Source organism: Haliotis asinina, chromosome 4, assembly GCF_037392515.1.
Source record: "Haliotis asinina isolate JCU_RB_2024 chromosome 4, JCU_Hal_asi_v2, whole genome shotgun sequence".
In the NCBI taxonomy this organism is placed as follows: domain Eukaryota; kingdom Metazoa; phylum Mollusca; class Gastropoda; order Lepetellida; family Haliotidae; genus Haliotis; species Haliotis asinina.
Window position 1 is genome coordinate 28,247,046 of NC_090283.1, and position 26,168 is coordinate 28,273,213.

Here is a 26,168-nt window from a genome sequence, read left to right on the forward strand (position 1 = left end):
CCACATGCCGGTGATGAATCAGGAATATACGATTCTCAAAAGTTTGTCATCGGTACTGTCTTTGTCTGAATTCACCTTTTGGTTTGCAAAAATATACCCCAAGGTAATATGGCCACCCTTTTTACATATAATCACTGTGTGTCCATGTAATATTCACAAATGCTCTAAAACAAATAGGAATAGTGGCCGACGACCAAACGTCTACATGAAGAAGCGTTCAACAGAACCGTAATATTACACTCACGTTTGTACTGAATCGCTTTAACGCACGCTACATGAAATGTACGTGAATCATTAAATTGTGTATCACTCCAATCTGAAGCCTGTGTGTAAACACACACACACACACACACACACACACACACACACACACACACACACACACACACACACACACACACACACACACACACACACACACACACACACACACACACACACACACACACACACACACACACACACACACACACACTATTGACATATTGTAGTCCTGAGTGGAGTAGTTCCTGCCTGTTAAGATTGCTACATTACAGTACTGACAGGAGTAGTTTTTGCTTGTTAACATTGAGGATTATAGTGCTGAGGGGAGCAGCTCTTGCTTGTTAGCATATTGCAGTGCTGAGAGGAGTAGTTCCTTCTTGCTAACTTTGAGGGATTGTATTGCTGAGGGGAGTAGTTCCTGCTTGTTGATATTGTAAATAATCGATACTTTACCAGACAATCATGTGATCAAAAGCATGAACATCTATCTAAGAAGTTGGTATATGATGACGTGTCAGCCACGTCAGCGGCCATGGCCACCCTCTCCTGTTCGTCCTTCTTCCGACATAGCATAGTTGCTGAAGACCAGATCCTACCCAGATCTTCTCGAGTGGAAGCAATGAACGACATAACATCATGGCTGTACTAGAAGCTTTGCTAAAACTCTTAGTCAGTTCCCTTGTTTTTACTTTGACCATCAAACGAACAGGAATTCCGAGTCATGCCCAGAAAGAAAAGATTGTGGATGCTTCCTTATTGCCTGAAAGTCTTCCAGAACTTCTCCTTTGTTGTGTGTGACAAGGTCCATCATCTCATTTATTAACAACTGGCCTCTCGTTGGGGAATCACAGTTAGGAATGTGCTACTTTTGGTATTTGTGTATGTACATGCTCTCATAAGGTAACCTTGTTATAGCATAGTAACCACGAAATTCAATATATCTGAGGAACTGTATACGTAGACGATGTTATGACATAATCAATGTCGGCTTATATATCCATACATCGGACATGTTTTGTTGATTGTTATATTGTTATGTTGATAGGCAGAGACCATTGGTCATAGTTATATAAACGATTCATGTAAATCAAGGTGTCATTGAACATAAAAACATGTTTGCTGCTTTGGTGTGCATACTTTGACGCTTAATTCGTTCTCTTTAGTCACCAACACAATCATCTTCTTGTGTCAGGTCCTTTCCCTATCCAACAAAACACCGCTTACCACTTGGCGCTATCTGTAAAACAGCGATTGTTCTATATCTTGTCATAAAAGTGCTGTCCTGCTATGGCAGACAGCATATGATCATTGAGACATGTGAGTAGCCGACACTCATAACGCTTGCCGTCCACCGTGTTACCGGGAGATTGGGAAAGATTAAACCCTGTACAGCCTCCTGTGATTGAACATTTAGACCCACATGACATGGGCGTGACCACCCGGGACTCCTGTGTTATTGTGCATCCGCTCCTCATATTTGGATGCCTTCTGTAGATGTTCCTGATTACTACGTGTTCATCATCTGCAACACAGAAACAATTCAATACATTACAGACCTTTTACTTCAAATAACCCGAACATGCGACAGCTATTGAAATTTGTGTGTGAATGCGTAAGTATTGCTTTACATCGCAGTTGACGATGTCCCAGCAATATCACGTTGGTGGAGGGAAGAAATGGGCTTGCTATGTGTGTAGGGAATGGAAGTCGCGTCTAGTGCGTAAGGAGCGAACGATTTAACTCTTGGCGGTCCATTTGGAGGTATCTGTCAAGAGGATTGGAGTGAATGAGTTTTCTTTTAACATCATTCCAATTATATGACTGTGTGTCAACTTATTGTAGAGGAAAGTGATGCAGGTGTTCCTACTTGGGTGAAAGGTACGAACACCTGACCTGGAAGCACCAACGGGGTACTTATTACGGAGTAGCGCCTGAGTTATATCAAGCTACACAAGACGTGCGCAGGGGGAATACACATATGAATATTTCACATCTTCTCTCTGCTGCTGTAAGGGGGTAGGACCAAGAACATAATTCTCTGGATTGTCACCTCAAGAGACCTACAGTCCGATTAGCTCAAAAGCGGAACCATGAACTGCAATCTAACTCGAAAACTGATAAACATAAATACTCAATGAAACGCTGTTCATTATCAAAACATCGGACCAGCTCTGTGAAGGTTTTGCAGAACATATGTCCTAGAACTAAGAAAAAAGTTGTTTAACAAACTAGCATTAAAACACTGACACAGTTCACTATTTGTTACGAGAGACGAGAGCAGAGAAACGGACGGACAGCCAGGTGTTCGCGAAGCATGTGCACAAGTATCGAGAATGTTATTGATTCATTAACCCGTGCTGTGCCGTCTCCATCCTTTCGCGCACACCTGGCTGTCCCTTTCTTTGCATCCCGTTTGAGTCAAAGGGACCGCTGTCTGAGCCGCAATAACAGGATTCTTGATGAAGAATTCTGTAAGTCAGACTCTCACTTTCACTTTTTCGTCTTATTCTATAGTGAACTTGGAAAAGAGGATCAGAGGTACAATATCTTCCCACTGGCCTCAATGAAAGATACTTTCAAAAGAAAGTTGTTTTAGGAAGTTTAGGTAACAGAATAGTTTCACTTCTGGAAACTTCTTCTTAAGTCCTTATGGGGACCTGTACAGAACGTACTTTGTCCTTTCTACATCATGGGATTTTTTTGATAAACTTATATGCAACAATACAAGACTTTGCGTCCAATAAAATATAAATGAATGTATCTTTCATTGTGGTAAGTGGGGTGAGAGTGTGCCTCTGATCCTCTTTTCCAAGTTAATGGTAGAATAAGACAAAAAAAAGGGTTAAAAATGTTCATCAAGAATCCCGCCATTGTGTGTGTCAGAGAGCAGGATCCGTTTTGTCTTACTATGGCATTTCATTTGCTTGTATGCACACATCTGCATGTACAAAACATCATAGTTGTATGAAAGAATGAATGCACCGCGTTGGAAAGGCTGTTTTTGACAAAAGGCTTTGACGCAAACTCAGCTGTTTGAAAGACACCTGATGTAAACCTGCTTATATGCGCTAATGCCGTGAGAAACACTTTGCCAAGGGTGTTTACATTACTGCTTGATTTGCACATTACCGTGACATTTATGACAACGAAACACACTCTTACTGTTTCGGGACAGTTCGTTGCTACTGTTTTGACTACTACAAACTGTAAACTATGTAGCGATCAGTTAGTTGTTGTGTCGTCTCAGATATGGTAAGGCCTTGCAGTAAAAACAAGGCTGAATACGCCTTCGGTCTGTTGAAAGAAACGATTAACATGAGGTACATTTGACCACTTTCTACATGGCATTGTTTAATGATATTGGTATATTTTGAAAGAGACGACAAACACTTTCAAATTCCGTAACAATGTCTGGTAATATCAAACTATACTTCATCCGCAGGTCTTTCTTCAGATCATTTTAGCTGCTGGCCATGTAGAAAATCCATAAACTGTATTTATACATGTATTACTGTCTACGGAAGTGTAACTGGGCCACGGTGATGTTTCTATCTTACTATCTCTCACGTAGGACACAATATCTCCTGTGAGGGGTGTTAGTATCTACTACGTGGGACTAACTATCTCTTACATAGGAGATACAAACTCCAAAGTAGGAGATACTAATTCCTATGTAGGAGATAGTGAGTCCTATGTAGGAGATACTAAGTCCTATGTAGGAGATAGTGAGTCCTATGTAGGAGATAGTGAGTCCTATGTAGGAGAGAGTGAGTCCTATGTACGAGATAGTGAGTCCTATGTACGAGATAGTGAGTCCTATGTAGGAGATACTAATTCCTATGTAGGAGATAGTGAGTCCTATGTAGGAGATAGTGAGTCCTATGTAGGAGATAGTGAGTCCTATGTAGGAGATAGTGAGTCCTATGTAGGAGATAGTAAGTCCTATGTAGGAGATACTAAGTCCTGTGTAGGAGATAGTAAGTCCTATGTAGGAGATAGTATGTCCTATGTAGGAGATAGTGAGTCCTCTGTAGGAGATAGTAAGTCCTATGTAGGAGATACTAAGTCCTGTGTAGGAGATAGTAAGTCCTATGTAGGAGATAGTATGTCCTATGTAGGAGATAGTGAGTCCTATGTAGGAGATAGTAAGTCCTATGTAGGAGATACTAAGTCCTATGTAGGAGATAGTATGTCCTATGTAGGAGATAGTGAGTCCTATGTAGGAGATAGTAAGTCCTATGTAGGAGATAGTGAGTCCTATGTAGGAGATAGTGAGTCCTATGTAGATGATAGTATGTCCTATGTAGGAGATAGTGAGTCCTATGTAGGAGATAGTGAGTCCTATGTAGGAGATAGTAAGTCCTATGTAGGAGATAGTATGTCATATGTAGGAGATAGTATGTCCTATGTAGGAGATAGTATGTCATATGTAAGGAGATAGTGAGTCCTATGTAGGAGATAGTATGTCCTATGTAAGGAGATAGTGAGTCCTATGTAGGAGATAGTATGTCCTATGTAGGAGATAGTATGTCCTATGTAGGAGATACTAATTCCTATGTAGGAGATACTAATTCCTATGTAGGAGATAGTAACGCCAAATAAAAAAATCATCTTGGCCCTGCTACGATTCCGTAGCTTTCCATGCGACTTGTATATCAAATATTAAATATATGTAATGTCACGTTGTAATTTGGATTTTTATTTTTTTCTAATGACATGAATAGAATTTTGTAGCACTTGATCTCTAATTAATTAATTTCCATTCAAATTAACCATTGCAATTTCAATTTTCTTTACGGTGTTTATTGCTCGTTTAAATTTGCTATTAAGCCTTATGCTGCACATGTTGTCAGGGATGACATTAGTTTTCAACCAAACAAATCCAAAGTTGTTCTTAGCTGTCAATAAATCATTCAGACACGTGTTATTAACTTCAAGCGTGTTTATCAAGTAGTATAGGGAATAGGGGTTTTGGCTCACTTTCAAGAAATGTCTCTACAAAGCCTTATTTACTAAATAAGGCTTTGGTTGGGGCCTTAGATCTTGCTACTATTACCCCTACTACAAAAAGGTTGGGTGTCTATGAAACAGTTTACCGTGTATTGGTTGGAGGTAACACTGTGCCGTACGGTACGATCAATAATTCTTCTCTTACAAACCCCCTACCCGGCCCACCCCTCAAGTAGTATAAGTTAGGTTCGTCGGCTTTCATATCCACTTTATCTATGTTGTACGTTTTGACTGACCATATAGGATCGGTGGCTCGCTTACGGCTATCACCCTCGTGTTCCCCCGGCTGGTATAGATACCTCACTAGGGCCCTATCTGGTATCTGTTTCTCCTTCCCACGCAATGGAGCGGCCGACTCTGCAACTATTGATTTTAGTTTGATAGCGTGTGCCGGTTTCTTACCGGTGAGACGGGTGTCTTCATGGTTGATTGCCGACACCACCTTGGGTAACCTCGTGACCCATTCAGTCGATCGTTTTCCAGGGGTGGCCATCTCCCTAGCATACTGATGGCCGAACAAGCGCTCAGCCAAAGTCCTATTAAATCTCTCAACTATGGCTTGGCTGCGATGGGCTCCGGCCGTGCCACGCCTGACCTTTGTATCGTGTTTGGCTAGCAGTTGTGACACGGCACCCATGAACTCCCGTCCGGGGTCAACTTGCAGCTCTGTTGGCCACGTCAGCGGACTGCGTTTGTATATGCGTTCGAATCCTCTGGCTACCTGGGCCGAATCTTTCGTGGTCAAGGGTTCGGCTTCCTTGTAACGACTGGCTACGTCCACTACGGTTAAGGCATACTTGTACCTCTTGTCGTGGGGTAGGAACAGTAGGTCTGCCTGGTGAACGCTATTAGGTATGTTAATACCGAACCTCCTTCTAGGCACGTAGCGTGGTGCCGGCAAATAGATCTGCCACAGGGCTTGTTTTTCAAGCCACGCTTTGGCTTCCTCCGGGGGTACTCGCGCTATTTTAGCTAGCTTATCTACTGCGCTAGCTCCTTTCCAGTACCCACGCGGGCTGTAGTAAATAGCCTCAAATTTTTTCATGTCCATACGCGTATGTGTTTATCCCATCAATAGCTATCCAACGTTTCGTGTCCATAGGCGACAGGGACGTCTTGTTTATAGTCAGTCCGTATATTTTATGTCCATCACTTCTAAGTGTGTTCATTTTATGTCTAAAGGTACGGGTCTTGAACAGGGCTTCCTTGAATCTGGCGTGTTTGATGTGTTGTTTCACCACATACTTCTTAACCCCCTTAGCCTTCCGGATCTCACTATTGTCGGCTTTCAGTATGGAGTACATCTTAGGTCTCAAACCTATGTACTCGGCTATGGGCGTGCCAGCACACTCGTCCTTCATCTTACCTAGGACCTTTTTATTTACCGTACTGTGTATGGCATGGGTCTTATGGTAGTCGCTGGTGTCGTATAAATCGAGGTGTTTTTTCATGTCCTCGTACACGTCCTCGGTTCGAATCTCCATCAGCAGGGAATCCGTGTCAGTGTACAGCACTTCACACCTGTCGCCGTACTGTTTCTTGAGCTCGTTGTAGTAAAAGTCGTACATCAGGTGTTTGGATAAATCGAGGATGCTCATCCCCACGTAAACAGGCCGGTTGAATTTTATGTGGCTTTTCTTCATGTGTAGGGCAACCAGGTTGTCTGTGAATATCTTACTACGGTTGAATGCCGGACTGGCTATCAATCTCCTGAGCTTGTCTTCCTCACTCGACCGAACCAGCTTCACGGTCACGCGTTTCCTCAGGTTCTCCATAGTCTTACCAAACACCGAGTTGTTCATGAGCTTGTAGAGATTTTTCTCAAAATCACTGGTGGCTTTTTTTCGTAGGTCTGTGTTCATTCTGATGTAGGGCTCCATCCATGGGCTCTGGTCGAACATGAGCACCCTGTGTATTTTGGTCAGCCTCATACCCAACGACAGGTACAGCTGTAGGTTGCGATAGTGAACGATGTACTTGGTCTTATTCATTAAGTTAGGCACAAGTTTTTCAACGTCTGTCACACGCCCACCCAACAAGTTATGTTGGTACTCAGACATCCAGTCTGGGTTAACCCTCATACGTTCGGGGGCCAGGGGGTAGCTGTTATGTGATGTGTGTAATTCCTTGGTATACTCTAAGTCAACCTCGAGGATATAACCTTTGTTCGAATCTGGTGCAACCCCCATAACATCAACGTGGGGTACCCATTCGAATCCCCCTGTAGGTAGATACTGGCTCATGGCCCTGCCGTACAGGTTGTTTGCGTCGAGGTAGAGAATGTGATTGGTTGGCTTGTTAGGATCGTAACCTTTCACGTATTGATTATTTGCTTTCGCGTATCGTTTGGATGCCATGGAAATCCCACCTCGCAAGCCTTTCTCAATGAATAGGTGCATGTCGTAATCTGTGAGCAATTCCAAATTAACTCCGGTCTTTTTAAGCAAGGCGTCCCACGACAGACCTGGGCTGGTGTAATACCATGCGGGGTCGAGTTTATACTGCTTGAAACACGTCCGCCTAAACGTCTCAAACACGTCGGCTAACAGCAGTACATCTGTCCTCAAGTACAGGTCGTGATAATCACCCAGGTTCTTACAACCCAGTTTATTCCATACGTTAGTCGCGTGCGAGTAATCATCTCGTGAGACGGACGCCTCATTCAGCTTGCTATAAAAGCAGTCAATAGGGGGTAGTCTGGTCTCGGTGAACTTAGCCCAACTATCCATGTACTCATAGGGGTACACACCCTTCCTCATAAGCAGGGGTCTAGTCTCGGCGTCTGTGTATCGATCGGTGATAGGGAAGGTATTGTTGGCCTTGACCAGACTGTCGAGTGACGACAGGAGGAACTGAAACGAGTCAATGAACCTAAGTCTGTTTAAGCTGAAGGAGATGTATCTCTCCATGTTGTTGGGGATGCACGTTATATTACCATCGATTTTCACGATGGCCTGCATGATCAAGTGTGAGTCGTACCCTCTCAAGTTGTGAAAGACAACGGGGATGTTTATTGTCTTAGGGTTGATTTTAAGCTTGAGGTTGCACGCGTTGTGAGCGGCGCCTCTATACTTACCAGTTATGTGACAGTGATCTCTCACCGAATCACCGTTAAGTGGTGATTCACACACGTGACAGTTAATGCTACTAGCGTGAGCTAGCCTGTCGACTCGGGTCAGACGCATGGGAGCGATTTTATACAATGCATTCCTAATAATTTTTTCTTCCTCCTGCAAACACTTTAGAAACCTTTCAGCCGCGTCAGGCCCCCCATATACTACCGGAGCTTTCGTTTCCCCGTCACAACGGACGACAATGTATCCAAACGAACAGGCTTTATGCTCTTGTGTCTTGTGGGTGAAGCTACCACTGGGAGCCTCGCCGGCGGCACCACTGGGGGGTGTGGGGGTATCCCCCACAACTAAGGCTTCGAAGTCGGCGTATATGATATAAGGCACAGACATTTGGTTCTTGTGGTTACAGAATTTTAGGATATTATCACCTTCCTTAGGCATGTCGACTCGTATGGCCGTCTGCCCCACACCTTGACAATCATCCCGGTGGGATTCTAATAAATCAGCTCGGGTGAAGCCATGTAGACATCGTTCACAGAAGTGGGTCTTTCCTTTGTATGCTGATTGGTCATACAACAGCCTGCTAAAGTGTTTTATCCATGTGTAGTGATACTTGTCACCTCGCTGGATCATGAATATATTGATAACTTGGCGATCCTTCACCGGGCTGACCCTGTGTACTATTGTTGTGTTACCTTCGTGCCCAAAGACATTTATAGCCAGATTATTCTGTTTTTCTACTTTAGTGATCTGGGATATGGGGGTGGGTTCATCTATACCATCCCAATTGAGCCCATCATCTTGGGGATAGCTAGAAAGCCTATCTGAATTAGCGCCAGCTGGAAATAAGGCTGACCTGATAGCTAACCTCAGGCAATCGTTTCCTCTATTCTTAACGTTTACTATGGCATGTTTGTTCCTATAGTAGGGAGGCAAGGCTAGGTATGACCCGCCTCTGAACGGCACGTAGTTAGCTATGTCTAGATAGATATTATCGATTTTATCTACAGCCCACCCAGACCCCAAGTGTGTGTAGCGTTCTAGGTATTCTCGTATCTGCTGAAAACTGGTATCGATTGATGCGTCAATGGTCTCTGTATGTGTGGCGACCTCTTGTTGACCTCGGAAGTAAGGCTGAACATACTAAGTGGCCCCTGTGGGGCCCCCAACCTGCTTATCGAGCGACATTTTCACTGTGATCTGAAACTTGATACTTCCTAGGTTATTTAGTTCCTGGTTGACCTTATCAGCTATCAGAGGTTTGATATCTGTAATGTCTATGTTTCTATCAACGTGCATGCGCCAACCTCTCAAATAGTTGCCTACAGCGCGCTCAGTGCGCACGAACTGTAGGTCAATAGCTCTATTCTGTCGTAATAATTCTACAAGCTGTGGTTTTCTCATACGGGAATACCCAGCTAAACCCAAATCGCGTGCCTCGGCTTTCAGTTGTTTTACAGTGGGACGTGCTACGGGGGCATGTGATAACAATGCGGTTAACCCGGCTCTCCCCAGGTTTGAATAACCCGTGTATCCAAGCTGTTTTGCTTGAGCTTTTAATTGTGTTACCGTAGGAGGGGCTTCTAAACCTAGTAATCTCAACAATGCTGACTTCCGCATTCGAGAATACCCGATCACACCTCTCTGTTTTGCGACCCTCTTCAGCTCGCGTACAGTAGACATAGTGTTTACACCTAAGAGAACCAATGTCTAATTGCTTCACAGTAAAGGGAGGTAACCCTTTCACGCACTGGAGTCTATCTTGAGCAGTCGCCTACGTTCTTTTATGTAGCCTTTTTTATTCTCGTAGATGAGTTGATGTCTGACTACGTTCGCTCCGTGAGCTTTACATAGACAGTAGTGTCCTTTAACCCCGATACCACACACAGAACACGTGTAGTTAGGACTTCCCATATGGAAACAACAGAACCCCTGATTCCTGCATTTCCTACCACAGGCCTCGGTCTTCCCCATAAGTATGTATTCGCATCGGTATGGAGCGGGTCTCATGTTTACTTATATAGGTATTTTAATTTAATTGCTTCGCAACCAACGCAGTAGCTGCTATACCCAACACTATGAAGCCCAGTTCACGATTCATTTGTCCCTTGGATGGTGTGTAGTACTGAGCGAGTGTGGGTTTATTGAGCGGTTCCAATTGTTTACCAGTTAGTAGGTAGTATTCTTTCATTGCTTCATCAACATCGTTGAATGTTTGAACGGCATGGTTTTCACGCTGGAGTTGTTCATTAATAAAATCGATCCTCTGGAGGCGTTTTTTAGCGTACTCGGCCTGTGCTCTTTGTAATTTCTCAGTAGCGAGATCGTGCCGCTTCCTTTCTTCCTGTATTTCAGCCGCGTGATCATCTCGTAGTTTCGAGAAGAGGAAATTACTCCCGGAAAATGCCAGGGCATTCACTAACGCCCCACAGACCATCATAGCTATCGTGGCCATCCCTATATTTATTTCATTATATTATCAGGTATTATTCCTTGTTTTACTAGGATGTCTTTTGTGGCCATCGCCATACCAAGGTTCATTATGAGCATACCCATATCCTGCAGGTTGAAATCTAGCTTGATAGTTGGTTGTTTAAGCACCATTTTAGTCAACCGAGCGTACCCTACGGCTAGACTGGCGACCACTGTGGCGTGGTATGCGTCGTTGACGAACGTTTTCCCCTCAGACATTATGTATATGATATAAAATATTAAAATTATAACATGATATGCGGGTCGACTGTGGGGGTGGGGGGCTCACTGTTGGGTGGTGGATCACTGTGGGAGGGTACCCCCACGTAAAACCACGAGATAGCCAAGGCAGCAGTTACGCCTACAGCCAACAACAGTCGGGGGTTGGTCACTTTATGTTGGTTACACCACCGTTTTTTACCGGCAGCTACTCTCTTAGGATTCTTCTGCCTGGTTACTGTTGGGGGTACCCCCACTGGGGTCACTTCCCTCACTGGTTCCTGTGAAGGGGTCTCCTCCACTGTTGGGGGTACCTCCACTGGTTCCTGTGCAGCATCCATCTATACTATTATTATTATTCTTTCTCTCAAATTGACAATGTTTTGCCGTGATAATCGCCGCCGTCACTGGAGCCAACAACATACCATATTTGTGGTACAGCCCGCAGCTGATAGAGCTCACGGCGTGTTCGATAAAAGGGTCTTTCTCGAGGTCCTCCCACAGGTAAAGTCGGCGCTCTGGTGGAATGGGAAGGAAGTGTGATACAATACCGGTGTATATCTGGGTCATAGCCGATCCTATTGTCTTTGTCATTTCTGCCCCGAGCCGGGACTCGTATCTAGCGTACAGCTTATCGATTTCTTCGGCTGACATTTTGTGAATTTTATCCGGAGTGTAGTCTCCAAAGTAATGTTTGGCTTTGCCACCAACAGCCAACGCCACCAGTTTCTCTCGCTTGGGGGAATCCCCCACAGTGGGGGGACCCTCCAACGACAATTGTTCGAGCAATTCCTCACACTCCATCTTATAATATAACAAGTAAGATTTAGTTTTAACTATATAATACCCGATGCAGACAAAACACAGAGAAATGAAGGTTAAGTTGCACACGACAAATACTTCAAATATCATAGCTATATGCTTAGCTTTGCTTAGCTTTGCTTAGCTTTGCTTAGCTTTGCTTAGCTTTGCTTAGCTTTGCTTAGCATACTATATATGCTACTGGTTGGTCGGTCTTGAGCACGAGCTTAGCGTGTTTAGTTTCAGCGAGCTGTTTCTTCACCCGTTCCCGTTCTAATTTACTCATCACATCGTTCTCTCTCAAACACTCCTCGAACGAATCCCTGTCCTTGCAGTGAAATAAGGCCACCCATCGCGTCTGCTCCCTGAGATCTTTCAACACCGAGTTGAACTTCTGCGTTAGCACCCAGACGCTGTGATTTGCATGCCGGCCGGAGAAGGCCAGGTACGATAGCATGTCTCTCTTTTTTGTTATCTCGCGATTAGCGCTGCAGTCGTCCAGTATGAACAGCGTCGGTTCCCCTTTAAATTTCTCGTGAAGAGCTTTCAACCAGTCCTGCAGGCGTGTTCCAGGGTCGATTTTGTGTACGTCCGGGTCCGTCATCACCCAAGGTCGCGCGTACGTTTTATTCATGCTCAGAGTAGGGCACATGATAACGATGTTATCGAACACATCCTTGTAGTAACCCTCCAACATATCCAACACGAAAACGGTCTTCCCACAGCCAGTCTGCCCGCACACTATGGCGCAGTGTGGGTCAGTGGGTAGTTGTAGGTACCCCTGGGGGGTGTGGGGGTACCCCCCATCAGTAGATGGCTTGCACGAATCTCCCATTGTCTATATTAAGTTGTGCGTCCATAATAACGTACAGATATAATTTCAACTTACCAGCGGATTGAGCCTTCTTAGTAATCTGGATGGTTATCCCTTCGCTGCCGTTATCTATACGGCGCCCGCTACCGTGCAGTTTATCATCATCCGTGGATCGCATGTCCAACCATAGGGCGTACTTGGTGGTCAGGTATTCACCGATCTGCACGGAGCCGAGGTCCAGGTCCTTTGTTATGTAGTCCCCCACTGGTAGCTTTTTTATCTCATCCCACTGCTGGTGTGGTCTCATACCATGACTGAACAGCTGGTTGGGCACGCCCTCGATGGTCACTTCCACCTTTTCAATCTCGGGGTTGAAAAACTTCTCGCTGTCCCTCCGGAATGGATCGTAATACTCCATGGGGATGACCAGGATACCTTTCATCGATCGCGCCGGCACGTTCAGGTTGATATTCCACACAGTGTCGCTCTTATCTCGCACGACTGATCTATGCCTCAGTACGCGATCGTACAGGATAGCCATCTTCCCAGAGTACTGGCTTCGAACCTGCCTGGCCAGCTCCGGGCTAGTGACCATGTCGAACTCCAGAGAGATGTTGTCTATGGCATAACTAGCCTCATCACCGTTCGGCGTACGCACTACTTTGCTATAGTCGTTAAACGTGAGCTCGTATTCAAGCCTATCACCCAGCGCGGCCTGGTAAAACGGCGCGTGTCCCGTGAGCAACTCGAAGTCTAGCGGCACGCAGAATCGATTCCCGTATGCTAGAGCGATGGCCTTTTCACCGTCCGATAGCTTGTCTAGCTGGTCTTGCGTGAAGGCATACCCTATGCGCGACCGGGTTGATTTGCTGATACCCTGGTACACATCATTGACTCGTTCTCCCTCGCTTTTCCAGAGATCCCTGTAGCAGTGAAACACGTCGCTGTCGTCGATGCTCAGCACCTCGTTACCGCTGATCTTGACGGTCGTTTTCTTGATGATAGCTCGCCCCACGTTCCGCACTAGCTCGCGTTTGTCGTTGTCGGAGGTCAACGTGATATTGAACGCCAGTCGAACAGTGCCTGGTACAATGAGGTCATTCTCACCAAGGTTTGGAAATCTAACCAGCAGAGTTTGATTCTGGTCTATCTTGCTGGGATTGTTGGTGATGGTCACCGACTGGCGCACGGCTCTGGCTCCTAATGGCTCTCTCAATCTTCTGAAAGGATCTAATTTTCTGCCGTACATTGTTATATAAAAGAAATATATTTTTAATACTAATGGATGAAGACATAGATATGACGGAGATGCCGGGCGATAGTGCCCAGGCATTCGATGAGCAGGAGACCTCATTTACTAGTTCACCATTGAACCAAGAACTCTTGGAAACAATGGTAAATGATTATTACGAAAGTTTAAGAAGAGATAAAAACTACGTTGAACCACAGGGTCGATACCATAAGAATTTTTTTATTGATACAAAGGGTGTTCTACGCCTTAAGTCTGACCCAGGGGTTGACCTCTTTAACAAGAGCAATAAAAAACCACTGGCCTTGTCAACTCTAGCCAGCCGCCATGGTGTCGAATTTATCCGTAAAAATCTAAACATGAATGATTACGGTGGTGCAATACCTAAGGCCGTTAAAGAAGATCTGCAAGCTACCAGATCCCACCTCACCACTAGAGATGAAATGACACCACAGCGTGCTACAGAAGCCTCGGACAGCATAGAAAAACTGTTGAGCACCTACTGGGACAAACCGTTACCGGGGTTTGACTTTCCGGTAAGGGAACTGCGCGGCTTAGACGAAGCCGTGAAACGCGTGCGTGGAGAACTCGTGAACAACATGGGGAAACTGAACGAAATCGACGAGCACATCGCTAGGGAAAAAACCAAACTCAACGAAACTGAAAACGATGATATGAAGCGTCGTATCAATGAACGACTACGCGATTTAGAAGACGAGAGACGTACACGATTGGAATCCGCTTCCTCGAATCGTGAACAGCTTCGATCCCAGATCAGTCGTATTCGGGAAACAATCGATAGAATACTGAACGAGGATACAACTTTAGCCAACAGGATTCGGATATTGTTCCGGGAGCAAGGGATCACCATCGCCAGCATTCTGACTGCATTGGGTTTCATTATATCAACCCTGGTGGTGTCACTGGTGGGAGGAACCCCCACACCCCCCACACCTGGCGGCGGCGGAACTCCAAGTGGCGGTGGGGGTGTTAAAGACTGGATAAAAAAACTCGGGGAAGGCCTAGCTAAACTGGCTGGTAAAGCCGCCGAAGCCCTTCCCGGCATCCTGGGTAGCATCGTCTCGTGGTTGTTGAGCGCTCTGGCTAAAACTGCCACGTGGTTCAGTCAAAACCTGTGGGCAGCCATCGTCGCCGTGGCGGGTCTGGTGTACGTAGCGGCTAAGAAATCTTTAACCAAATAAGTCCCAAAGCTACCCCACCAACCACCAGGGCCGTTTTACTATCAATATGCTGCTGAGCCTGAATATGGGGGGCCACCTCCTGTGGTGTTGGTTGAACTTTAGGCTCCGGGGGCGGCGCCACTATACCCGTTTCACGTGGTGGGATGTGTGGGATATAGGGGGTGTTAATATCAGGGTTGATACCCAACTTTTGATCCGCCGTGGCTATGACTATTTTGTTGTTATAACCCACCACTTTTTTTACTCTCAGTTGCATATCACTCGGAGCCATGTACAGCCCCACTCCGAACACGTAGTTGACTTTCGATCTGGCGTATTCTAACACGTTTTGGTAGCGTTCGATGGCCCGCGGGAGATCAACTGGAGAATTTATAGCATCCTCAACGTTGGAAACGAACTGTTTCTGAGCGTCGTAAGCTGTTCCCTTACCGATGATGTTGGAACGCGTTTGCGACTGCGCACCCAACAGCGCCCACACGTACGTTCGAATCGAGTCGTTCAACCTGACTACCCCGGCACGAGTGAATCCTTTCGACGTGTCCAGCATAAACATTTTCCACCCATCTGCGGTTGGCTGCTCCACTTTCTGGACTGTGAAAGCAACACCACCTTTAAAGTTCATACGATCATCCCTCCATTCATTACTCGACAAAGCAAAGTCCTGGCGTAGTATATCTCGTTTCAGTAAATCATCACTGACTTCTTTCACTGGTCGCGCGCCATCATAAGGAATACCCGACCCGTGGTTCGGCCCCGGCAAACGCCAATCCGTCTTCGGGTTTATTTCGAATTCATTGCAAATACGTTCGTAGACCCGTCTATCGTACGGGTTGTTTGTTGCGTCCCACGCTTTGTCCTGTGGGAGGGGGGCGCTGATCTCTTTAAGGATACGTCTGACCTGGTAGTACACGTGGAACTTGAACACAGACTGACTCAGCGGTCCACACCGAGTGTCGGTCAATGTCACACCACACCCCGTTGTAGCGCACCACACGGCAAAGTTGAATTGATTTTGCCAGAACTGCATAGGGTTGTTGAACCAAGCGTGGACTGCCTTGACGTTAGTCACCGAAAGCTTATACTTATCGAACACATCTAAAAGCTGGGCATTGAAATACAACCCAGGAGCAACCACGATCTTCATGGGGGAGAAATCTACGTCCAGTTTAGGGTAAAACACACCAGGGGAATACATTTTAAAACTATTATATAATGAGCATATATACTCTAACATGTACATAACACTTCCAGGAATAACGAGCGGTGAGGCCGTTCAGCTGACGCACGCGATCGATAACACGTCAGGTCAACTCGAAGTCGCACTCTGCGATATCACCTACCTACCGCAATGGACTAACATCAACGCCAGCAACAATAAGCTGTTCGTCAGTGGAACTCGCAGTCAGATAACTGACGGCTACTACAGCGTGTGCTCTCTAAACGGCGAGGTCTTCAAACCCCTGGGAGCCGAACTCAAGATGAACGACTCAAACGGCACAGTGGTGTTAATCAACAACGGAAGAACCTCATTGAGGCTCGGCCGACCATTAGCGAGGATACTCGGTATGTCTCCTGACGAGATAAAACCAACAACAACCGTCACAGGCACGAAGTTACCCGACCTAGTACCGTACCGAGAGCTGTACATTCATCTCGATCAGGTGAGCACAACGTATAACATTCAAGGAGGTCACCCTTCCACTATACTGAGAGCAGTGCCGGTGAAAACTGAGAAATACAACGACGGTAGAACCGAGTCGTTTTCACCACGGCAGTATAAGAGATTAACCCAGGGCAACATACCTGAGCTGACAATATCGGTGTTAGATATAAATCATAATCGTGTAAATATAGGATACCTCAGCTTAACGCTTCATGTAAAATGACCAGCGCACAAGGGCCCGGAGTGAAAAAATGCGTCAATATCGGGATCTCCGACCTCGGAGACACGCGCGGTTTCGACGCTCCCGGAGTAGATGGTAAATCGTACGCCTTGCAACTGAAAAACAACATTTACAAACGCGTTGAAATCCCCTCCGGTGGAACCCTAAGTGATATGATAGATACCACAAGAGCAACAGTCAACACTAAGTACGCCCTTGTCAACACCGGTGATAATAATTGGATAATATACCCATCGTTCGGTGGTAAACTGTTCGACTTAGACGATGTTGAGAGCACTACCGTCGCCCAAAACAAACCATATATGCTCGTCTTCACCGAAGATAACAAGTGGGTGTTGTTACCCGATAACGACGACTGGTTTCTCAATATTAGACTCGTCTCCCCTTACGTGTTTACGGATAACAAAGACAACCACCTAAACAAAGTCGTGAACAATGGAACCCTGCTCGTGGCTTATGTCCCAACTCAGAGACGTAGCGTAGTCGTCAGCCCAGTCAACACTATGGCAGCCCACATGCTATCGAGTAAACCAGCCATACAAAACGTGAAATTGCAGTTGGTGTCTGAATTCGAAGGTGTGGTCACTATACTAGAGGATCTACCGGCAAACTCAACACTGGTCATCAAAGTCTACCTAGGGGAACCATCGGGGAATGATGTCGAGATCGTGAAGGGGATCAAACTCGGGTGGGTGAAACGACACCAGTATCAAGTTTGCAACGTTTACGTGCGGGTGGGTGTCGGCTCCAACACCAGTCTGCAGGGGGTCAACGTGATCGTGGAAAACAAGATATCACTAACCAATATCTTCCTGCCTGACAACATACACTTCATGGGTATGAAGTTCACCCCTGAATTATTATCAGAAAACCAGTTGGAAATTATATCATAATAGTATAATAATGACCAGTCATCATCCCAACACTACACTTAACGACCTAGGAGATACGGAGGGATTCGATCAGCCTGGTGAGGAAGATGAATTATACATCCTGCAATTCAAAGACAACGTGTACAGACGGATGTTGTTATCAGATTTTAAAGAGCCCAAATGGCTGATCAACTTAACACTCACCTCACCTTATATCACATTAGACGCAGATTTGTGGGTCTCTAAGATTAGGAACAATGGTATCTGGGTCGGGGATTTCATTCCGGAGAGTGAATTAGCACCCGAGATAACTACTGGTGCCGAAAAAAGTAGTTTAAGGTCTAACGCAAGAAAAAATAAATTAACATTTATCAATAATACTTATGGAGATATTGTTTATAACATATTCCCCCCTTTCACACTCATCATAGAAGTCTTTTTGTTATACAATAAAAACACCTCAAGAGTACACAAAATTTTACCCGGGGTGTTTATACACTGGTATGACGAACACATAAACAAATATTGTCGTATTGTTATACAACAGGAAACCCCCACGGGTCCTATAAACAGCTTAATAAGCCTCAGTGGGGTTTCGATTACAACAGGAAAGTCTATTAACCTCTCACCTATTACCCTGAATATTAGTCTAGAACTTGTAGACTTCAAATTCATTGATAGACTATTAACTGAAACCCAATTAAAATATCTTTCAAAATATACATTATAGGATGGGTCTGTACCCAGTCGTAGAGGAAGTAGCGAAGACGCTGGAAACCGTAGATGGGTTCCGCTTGAGGCAGTTATGTGATGTGAAACATCAACTAGAACAAGACCGTGACACGCGGAAAGCACTATGTAAAAAGTATAATAGAGCTTTCAATATCGTGGACGGGGCTGACACTACCCTTATGGCAACCAGCATGGGACTAGGGGCGGCAGGTGTTGGGTTGTTGGCCACCATCGTGGCTGCACCTATAGTGCTAGGTATTGAAATAACGGCAGGGGTGGCAGGGTTAGCAGGATTGGCGCTTAAGTTAGTATCACGCAGACTTAATCGTAAGGCATTGAAACACGACGAGATCAGGGTTCTGGCCGAAGCAAAGCTGAACACAGTGAGTGAGCGTATTTCCACGGCACTCTCTGATAGTAAGATCTCCGAAGAGGAGTTTCGTTCAATCCTCTCTGAACTCAAAAAATATAACGGAATGAAACAAGATATTCGGGCCAAGGCTCGTAAGTCTGCTATCAGCGAGGACGAGAAAAAAAAGTACATAGAACAGGGGATACAAAAAGCCCAGCAAGCCTTTATTATGAACACCAAAGAGATCGTAGGCGGTTCACGTTAAACTGTTTCATCGATATAAACATGACATAGGCACAGACGTTAAGTAGTAGGGGGAACACGAGGGTGATAGCCGTAAGCGAGCCACCGATCCTATATGGTCAGTCAAAACTTACAACATAGATAAAGTGGATATGAAAGCCGACGAACCTAACTTATACTACTTGAGGGGTGGGCCGGGTAGGGGTTTTGTAAGAGAAGAATTATTGATCGTACCGTACGGCACAGTGTTACCTCCAACCAATACACGGTAAACTGTTTCATAGACACCCAACCTTTTTGTAGTAGGGGTAATAGTAGCAAGATCTAAGGTCCCAACCAAAGCCTTATTTAGTAAATAAGGCTTTGTAGAGACATTTCTTGAAAGTGAGCCAAAACCCCTATTCCCTATACTACTTATCAAACTTAGCAGCGAAAACCACAAAGGTTTGCTATCGAAATACAAATAGTCTTGGTGCGGCATAAAAGGTCTTAATGGTTGTCATGCGCACGTTATTTTTCAAGATCACAGTGATAGTTGTGGTTTGTCTTTTCGCTATATCACATCCATTTCTAAAGTGTTTTTTTCAGGCGGTAAGACAGAGTCAGCATGTGCATTCCGTGGTGACGGAATAAACAATTGAAGTAAGGACCTTGTTAAGCACAATCCCTTTTAGTTGCAGTCGCGGTAGTGTGTAGTTCAGATCCTGAAACAATAGATCATTGCTATCCGCTTGAAGTCTATCCATATTTCACTGTCTGTTAGCAGGGACACCTCTATTAGCAGGGACGCATACAGCTTTTCCAGAATGGGGGTGTACCGTACTGAGAAAGAGGGGTTGGGTTGCACACTATTAAGAAAGAGGGGTTGGGTTGCACACTATTAAGAAAGAGGGGTTGGGTTGCACACTATTAAGAAAGAGGGGTTGGGTTGCACACTATTAAGAAAGAGGGGTTGGGTTGCACACTATTAAGAAAGAGGTGTTGGGTTGCACACTATTAAGAAAGAGGGGTTGGGTTGCACACTATTAAGAAAGAGGGGTTGGGTTGCACACTATTAAGAAAGATGGGGGTGGGGTGCACACTTCATTTTCATCCGAGTTTCAATGGTCATTTAACAAAAGTTGAGGACAAAAGGGGTAATACGCATCCCTGCATTACATTTGTAGAATGTCGTTCTTTAGTGCTACAGCAGCAAGAAACCAGTGATTTACAACAATCTGTATACAGTCTCCCTGATGAAACCTTCAACAATCTGTATACAGTCTCCCTGATGAAACCTACAACAAGCTGTATACAGTCTCCCTGACGAAACCTACAACAATCTGTATACAGTCTCCCTGATGAAACCTACAACAAGCTGTATTCAGTCTCTCTGATGAAACCTACAACAATCTTTATACACTCTCCCTAATGAAACCTACAACCCACATGACTCTCAGCCGTAGTACATACACTAAATGCCAAAAGAAACGTCATCCTTGTTCCTTAAAGGTAACATGCAACCAAAAAAATCAAATATAATTAAAACACAGTTATCACCTGTTCCTGATAAAGACCACAGCCTTCGGGTACCCCTCTGATTTGAGTGAGTGAGTTGGGTTTTACTTTTAGCAATATTCCAAACATATCATAGAGGAGGATACCAGAAATGTTCTTCAAATATTGCGCTTATGTGGGTAATCGAACACGAGCGAACACATTGACTACTAGGTTACCCCGCCGCTCCCTTACTCACCTGAGAAGTGTAAGTGCACGACTCCCATGATATGTTATATCGTCCTTTCAGTACATCGGGCATATCGGGCTTTTAAAAATTAATTGTGTGAGACATTCATTATGGAAACGGCAGCATAGACACGTGGTTGAGCAATGACAATTTCTGTGTTTTTATAGTATACTTCAGATTCGCAACTCATTAGTACCTCACTGGCTTATTGGAACAGCTTCACACGTGTAAAAATATATTGATCATTTTAAAACACTGTGGGTACCCTAAGGTACTGGATTTATTTGGCAGCATTAAGTAATTATATTACATAAGCGCAGGTGTCAGGTGTTTGAAACAAATAAGTACCATGGCAGGAATGACTAGTCTTTATGGATAATCACCTTCTTTCTTGTGCGGTAGCGGCGTTTCAGTGTTACATTAGGATGATCACAGTTGAAAAGGTGTAAATATAAATTCCGAAATGTCGCTTTTGCACAATAAAGAACTTCATAAAGACTTGTCATCCATAAAGACTTGTCATTCCTATTGCTCACAACTTCTACGATGCCTCAGTTGTCATGGTAACAGGCATATGTTCCAGGTTATGGTGAGGTTACGTGAAACTGGGTTTAACGATGTGTTTATGAATATTTTGCACACATGACGACGTGCATGCGTGTTAGTGTGTGACTGCTTGTACTAGATGAGATCTAAGCTGCTTTATAGTGTTAGCTCACTAAGATACCATGCGGCAGTAAAGCATGAACAATCAATGCAGACACATGATACTGACTCCGAGGTGACCAGGCATCAACAAGTACCATATTTTTGGTATGCCTGCCGGAGATCGAACCCGCGATCTTCCACTGTATTCACTACACCACAGATGATGTTCTGGGGTCTGGGCGATTTACGTTATTCACAGAAATCATCATAATCAAGATTTACATAAATAATGGAAAGGGAATGGGGACAGTATTATAGTTTATTAGTTGTCTTGATGCTACTATCCGTGAAGATCCGGGTTTAATTGGTTTTCAGGAAACCAATGCAAGTTTTAACCAAAATGTGAGGAATGTGATGCCATATATATCGTAAAAGTATTTTTTATGTATTTTGTATATTCTATACTAAATATATGCATACAAAATACATAAAAAAATACCTTTAGAAATACTGTTCTAAAGATTAATGGAAAACGTAGAGAAGAGCACCCCCATCTGGGAACTTAACCTGCTCCTGTGAGACGTGAGGAAAATTAGGTGATGTGAATATATTACGTCAACAGATAACTGTGCCGTCAACCAGATAGTTGTTTTAACCTGTCTGACAACTGGTATGTCTGACCAGGGAGACTCTAACAAGCTGATGTTAACACATGTGATCTAGCGACAGTTTTGCGTTCTTTAACATGTTTTGGAAGGGATGGCCGTGGTGTATAATTTATTCTTTCATTCATTCACATATGTATTTCTTTCTTTTATTAAAAGAGTATGAAACAGTATGCATGCCCGGAGTGAGGTCGTGAGCAGTAGTCTAATCTTGGTTGTGTACACAAACAAGTAAATAATCTACTCGCTATGTGTAAAAGGACATGTTGATTATGATAAAAAGAAAGATGTGTGGTTTACTGACACCCATATGTCCGCCTGTCTGCCTGCTAATGACATATGCAAGGCACAACTTCAATCATTGACCACACGAAGTTATTTTAACACCTATCGGACTTATAAGCCATACACAAGGAGCCGGCTAAGCGTAACGGTCCAAAATCACGAAAAGTGTATACAGCCAGATGACCTAGCTGCTGTTATCACCTGAGCACATAGTTCTAAGTACTAGAATTATGTCACAGTCGACGTCATTGGAATTTTTGATCATGGCGAAGACTGCATCAGTCGCACTGAGTCGATGTCATTTGTTCACGACCGATGGCCGTGATATAAGTTTCATTTGACGGACAAACAAAATCTAAATGGACAACAGTACATCGTACGAGTATGTTAATGCATGGCACTAACAACTATCTTGGCGCTGAGAGAGCGTCAAAAATCTAGACGCTGCTATGGCCAGGGTGATAAGAACAGAGCTTCATACATTATACCCAAGCTGGGACTCGAAAACGACGTGACTAGCGACCGCTTGAACCAGGTGACCATACCGTGCCTTTAGATCAGAGAGTAAATGATGAGTGAGGTCACGCATTCTGACAAAACGCATGATCGAAAACACATAGACGTTCTTAGCAAGGCTATTCAGTCAATTTAAAACATTTTATTTAAAATATCAAGAAGCATCACTGCTCTGTTCAGCATTCGAGCAGAAAGGAGATGTGAGATTAGAATTAACAATCGATCTAATCACAGGCACTGTAGCGCAAATGGGTTGCACAGCATGGAGAAAATGACCAATCTTCTTACATGTGAGCGAGCCGAGCAAGATTGACAAGGTACCTTCCTCGCTTCGAATCGAAAAATACTTTTCATGTCAAAACAAAATATCGCCACCATCATAGGTATACACGAATTTCTTCACTGGGATGTGCTCTCACATTTCCAACCCTATGTTGAACAATTACTCACGTGTAATATTTTTATTCAATCTTTTAAGCGCAACTCTTTGTATATCAAACCGTTCTTCGCCTCCATTCCCCCTTCCAGATTCCGGTTCAACGGTGTGAAGGAACGGTAGGGTATTATTTTACATGGAATACTTACAGTTACCTACCCTGCTTCATTCGCCCAATGAGTCAGAAGTGTTTTATGTAGAATAAATGTTACGAACATCCTACCAATAGTGAATAGTGAATAGTGAACAGATAAGACAAGTAACTCTAACAGGTTCATGGTAAAATTAGGCAGTGTAGTATTTCTTTCTAACTTCTGCTTATTCTTGTTCCGTCACTCCGTTCAGCCGGAAGCAGACAGGGGTAGTGGAGGCGAAGAACGATCTGAAGACCACGAGTCGGGCTTAAAATGTTGAATAAAACATATTTCACGTAATTACTAAACATGGGGTAAGAAATGTGAGAGCACACCCCAGTGAAGAAATGTGTGTCTATCTTTGATAGCGGCGATATTTTATTTTGACATGAAAAGTATTTTTCGATTAGAGGCGAGGAAAGTACGTTGCCAACCTTTGCTTGTGATATTCCCTATGCTGCGCAACCCCATTTGGGCTACAGTCTGCCTGTGATCTAATAAATCACCTACCTAGACTACTTCCGGTCGTTTGTGTAGTTTCGATGGCAACAGTGGTTTCGGTACTACCAACACTTTCAGTCGTCTGTGTAGTTCCCATGGCAACAGTGGTTTCAGTATTACCAGCACTTCGGGTCGTTTGAGTAGTTCCGATAGCAACAGTGGTTTCGGTATTGACGGTACTTCCGGAAGTTTGTGTAGTTGCGATGGCAACAGTAGTGTCGATACTGGCAGCAGTAGGGACACAGATCCCACCTACAACCTCACCAGTCACTGGGTCGGGTACCGGGTTTTTTATGCATGCTTGGTCAGGCCAGTTACATATACTGCCGTCATATACAGTCCCAGGACCGCAGGTGAAGTGGAAGGGTTTGTTAAAGACACAGCGATAGTAGGAAGCACTATCAGCAGGGTCACAGAAGTACTCACCCTCTGCTCTTCCTGTGCAGAAGAATGGATTACAGGCCAAACTGAAATCCAACAAAGAAAGTGTGTAACTCGAAATAATTATCATCTGGAGTTTATCTGAGCTCGTAACTATTCCGTAGAAAGATGTATTATTGTAAATACACACAATCTGTTGTCCCTAGTCATAACTAACTTGAGCACAGTTCCATGATTGATTCCAAAGACACATTCGGTAGAAACGCTTGGACGAACTATTTCATGTGGCACGTTTATGAAAGAAAAACATGTTTTTTTAAAGCCCTGATTATTTGATTGTGTATAACAGCACCCACGTACTGAAATATTAAATAACTCCACAAGAGACCAATTACCTTGAGCGGAGGTGGATTATATAGTGAAACGGTAAACGAACCTGGCTTGTAACATTGTAGTTAGAACAACTGACAGCAGGAGCATCGTATATTCAGTAAATGCCTCTCACATATGATGACATCATGTGTAGTCCACAAGGTTCAGTCTCTCGCTCCTTCCACAGCCCAAGATCACTCTATGAAACGTGTATCACAGATCTAAAAAACGCGAAGCTTCTAAAAGTTATATCTAATTTCCAAAGAAATCCTGGTAGACCCGAGATTGCCCCAACAGTCTACAAATTCCTATAACGTCTACCAGACACTTTCTGGTGTGTTCCCCATTAAAGTAACGTCAACAAATAGTACAACTGAAAGAGGACTGAAACCTTGGGCGTTTGAACACCTGCATCATCTTGTTTAGTAGTACTGACTTGACATGCACCAGTCACTTATGGTAGTCAGCCCCTTGCGAACTGCTGATGCATAGAGTGTAATTCCTTTGCGATTTACTTCAGTGCGCCGACGCTTTTTAAAGAGTCCTTTAATCTGGAGTGTACTGTGTGGATGTCATTATGTATTCATGATTTCTGTATACGTTTGCAAGGTTTACACCAAGGAATTACCATTTTCAGAAAAAAGTAAGTGTGGACATATCGGGAAGACAGCACAAGGATGCTGAATGTGACATCAAAGAGCAGTATGCCATCAAAAGATTGTGTCCTTTTAGATGTTAGAGAGTGTAAAGTGGCATTGCTTTTTACATGAAACTTTTCTGCGAAAGAAGCACAATCGTAACAAATGTCGTTCTAAGAAAATGAGATGCGAGGTAAGAATGTGAGTAATGTCTGTGAGTTTGTATGATTGTCTGCGTGTCCTGTTTGTCAGTTACCAGTAGCTAATTACCAATTAATTAGGTCAATGCATAAACAAACATACGAATAAATAAGTAAACAAATAAAAAGATAACACCCGTAAATTCTTAATATCCTTAATTGTGCAGGAACTTCAGCCATTGTTTATCATAGCCAAAGCTGAACTGCACCTAAATAGCAATGGGTATTTTAGTAATTTACATGCAATATACGCTAATGAAGTTTGTATGCTTAATGTACAACAATCGTCCACCATGACTACTTTGTCAGAATGAACTTTAACAGTTCATCAAGAGAATGGTGAAATCACTTTTCCCTGTGGAGGTGAGTACACAGTACCATCGCTAAAGCAAAGCGTACAGTTTTTAGAATAATCATTACAAGAATAAGGATAGAGCAAACAAAAGTTGCTTCACAGT

General features: G+C 44.1%; 1 protein-coding gene across 1 annotated transcript; it reads right to left on the reverse strand.

Annotated features, from left to right (window-relative positions):
- Window positions 1-1,390: 1,390 nt before the first annotated feature.
- Window positions 1,391-24,986, reverse strand: LOC137282632 (uncharacterized). The gene is made up of 3 exons (XM_067814415.1): window positions 24,937-24,986; window positions 24,186-24,586; window positions 1,391-1,771 (listed from the first exon to the last, which is right to left on the reverse strand). The coding sequence occupies exons 1-3, from the start codon at window positions 24,978-24,980 to the stop codon at window positions 1,521-1,523; spliced, it is 696 nt and encodes a 231-aa protein (XP_067670516.1). The 5' UTR covers window positions 24,981-24,986; the 3' UTR covers window positions 1,391-1,520.
- Between the last annotated feature and the right edge of the window lie 1,182 nt (window positions 24,987-26,168).

Bases quoted from the DNA above. Each gene is read 5' to 3' on its own strand.
- LOC137282632 (XM_067814415.1), bottom strand. From the start codon at position 24,980: ATGCTCCTGCTGTCAGTTGTTCTAACTACAATGTTACAAGCCAG. The intron at 24,587-24,936 runs GTTCGTTTACCG...GTTGGATTTCAG, and splicing joins ACTACAATGTTACAAGCCAG to TTTGGCCTGTAATCCATTCT. The intron at 1,772-24,185 runs GTAGTACCGAAA...ATGAACACGTAG, and splicing joins ACAGACGACTGAAAGTGTTG to TAATCAGGAACATCTACAGA.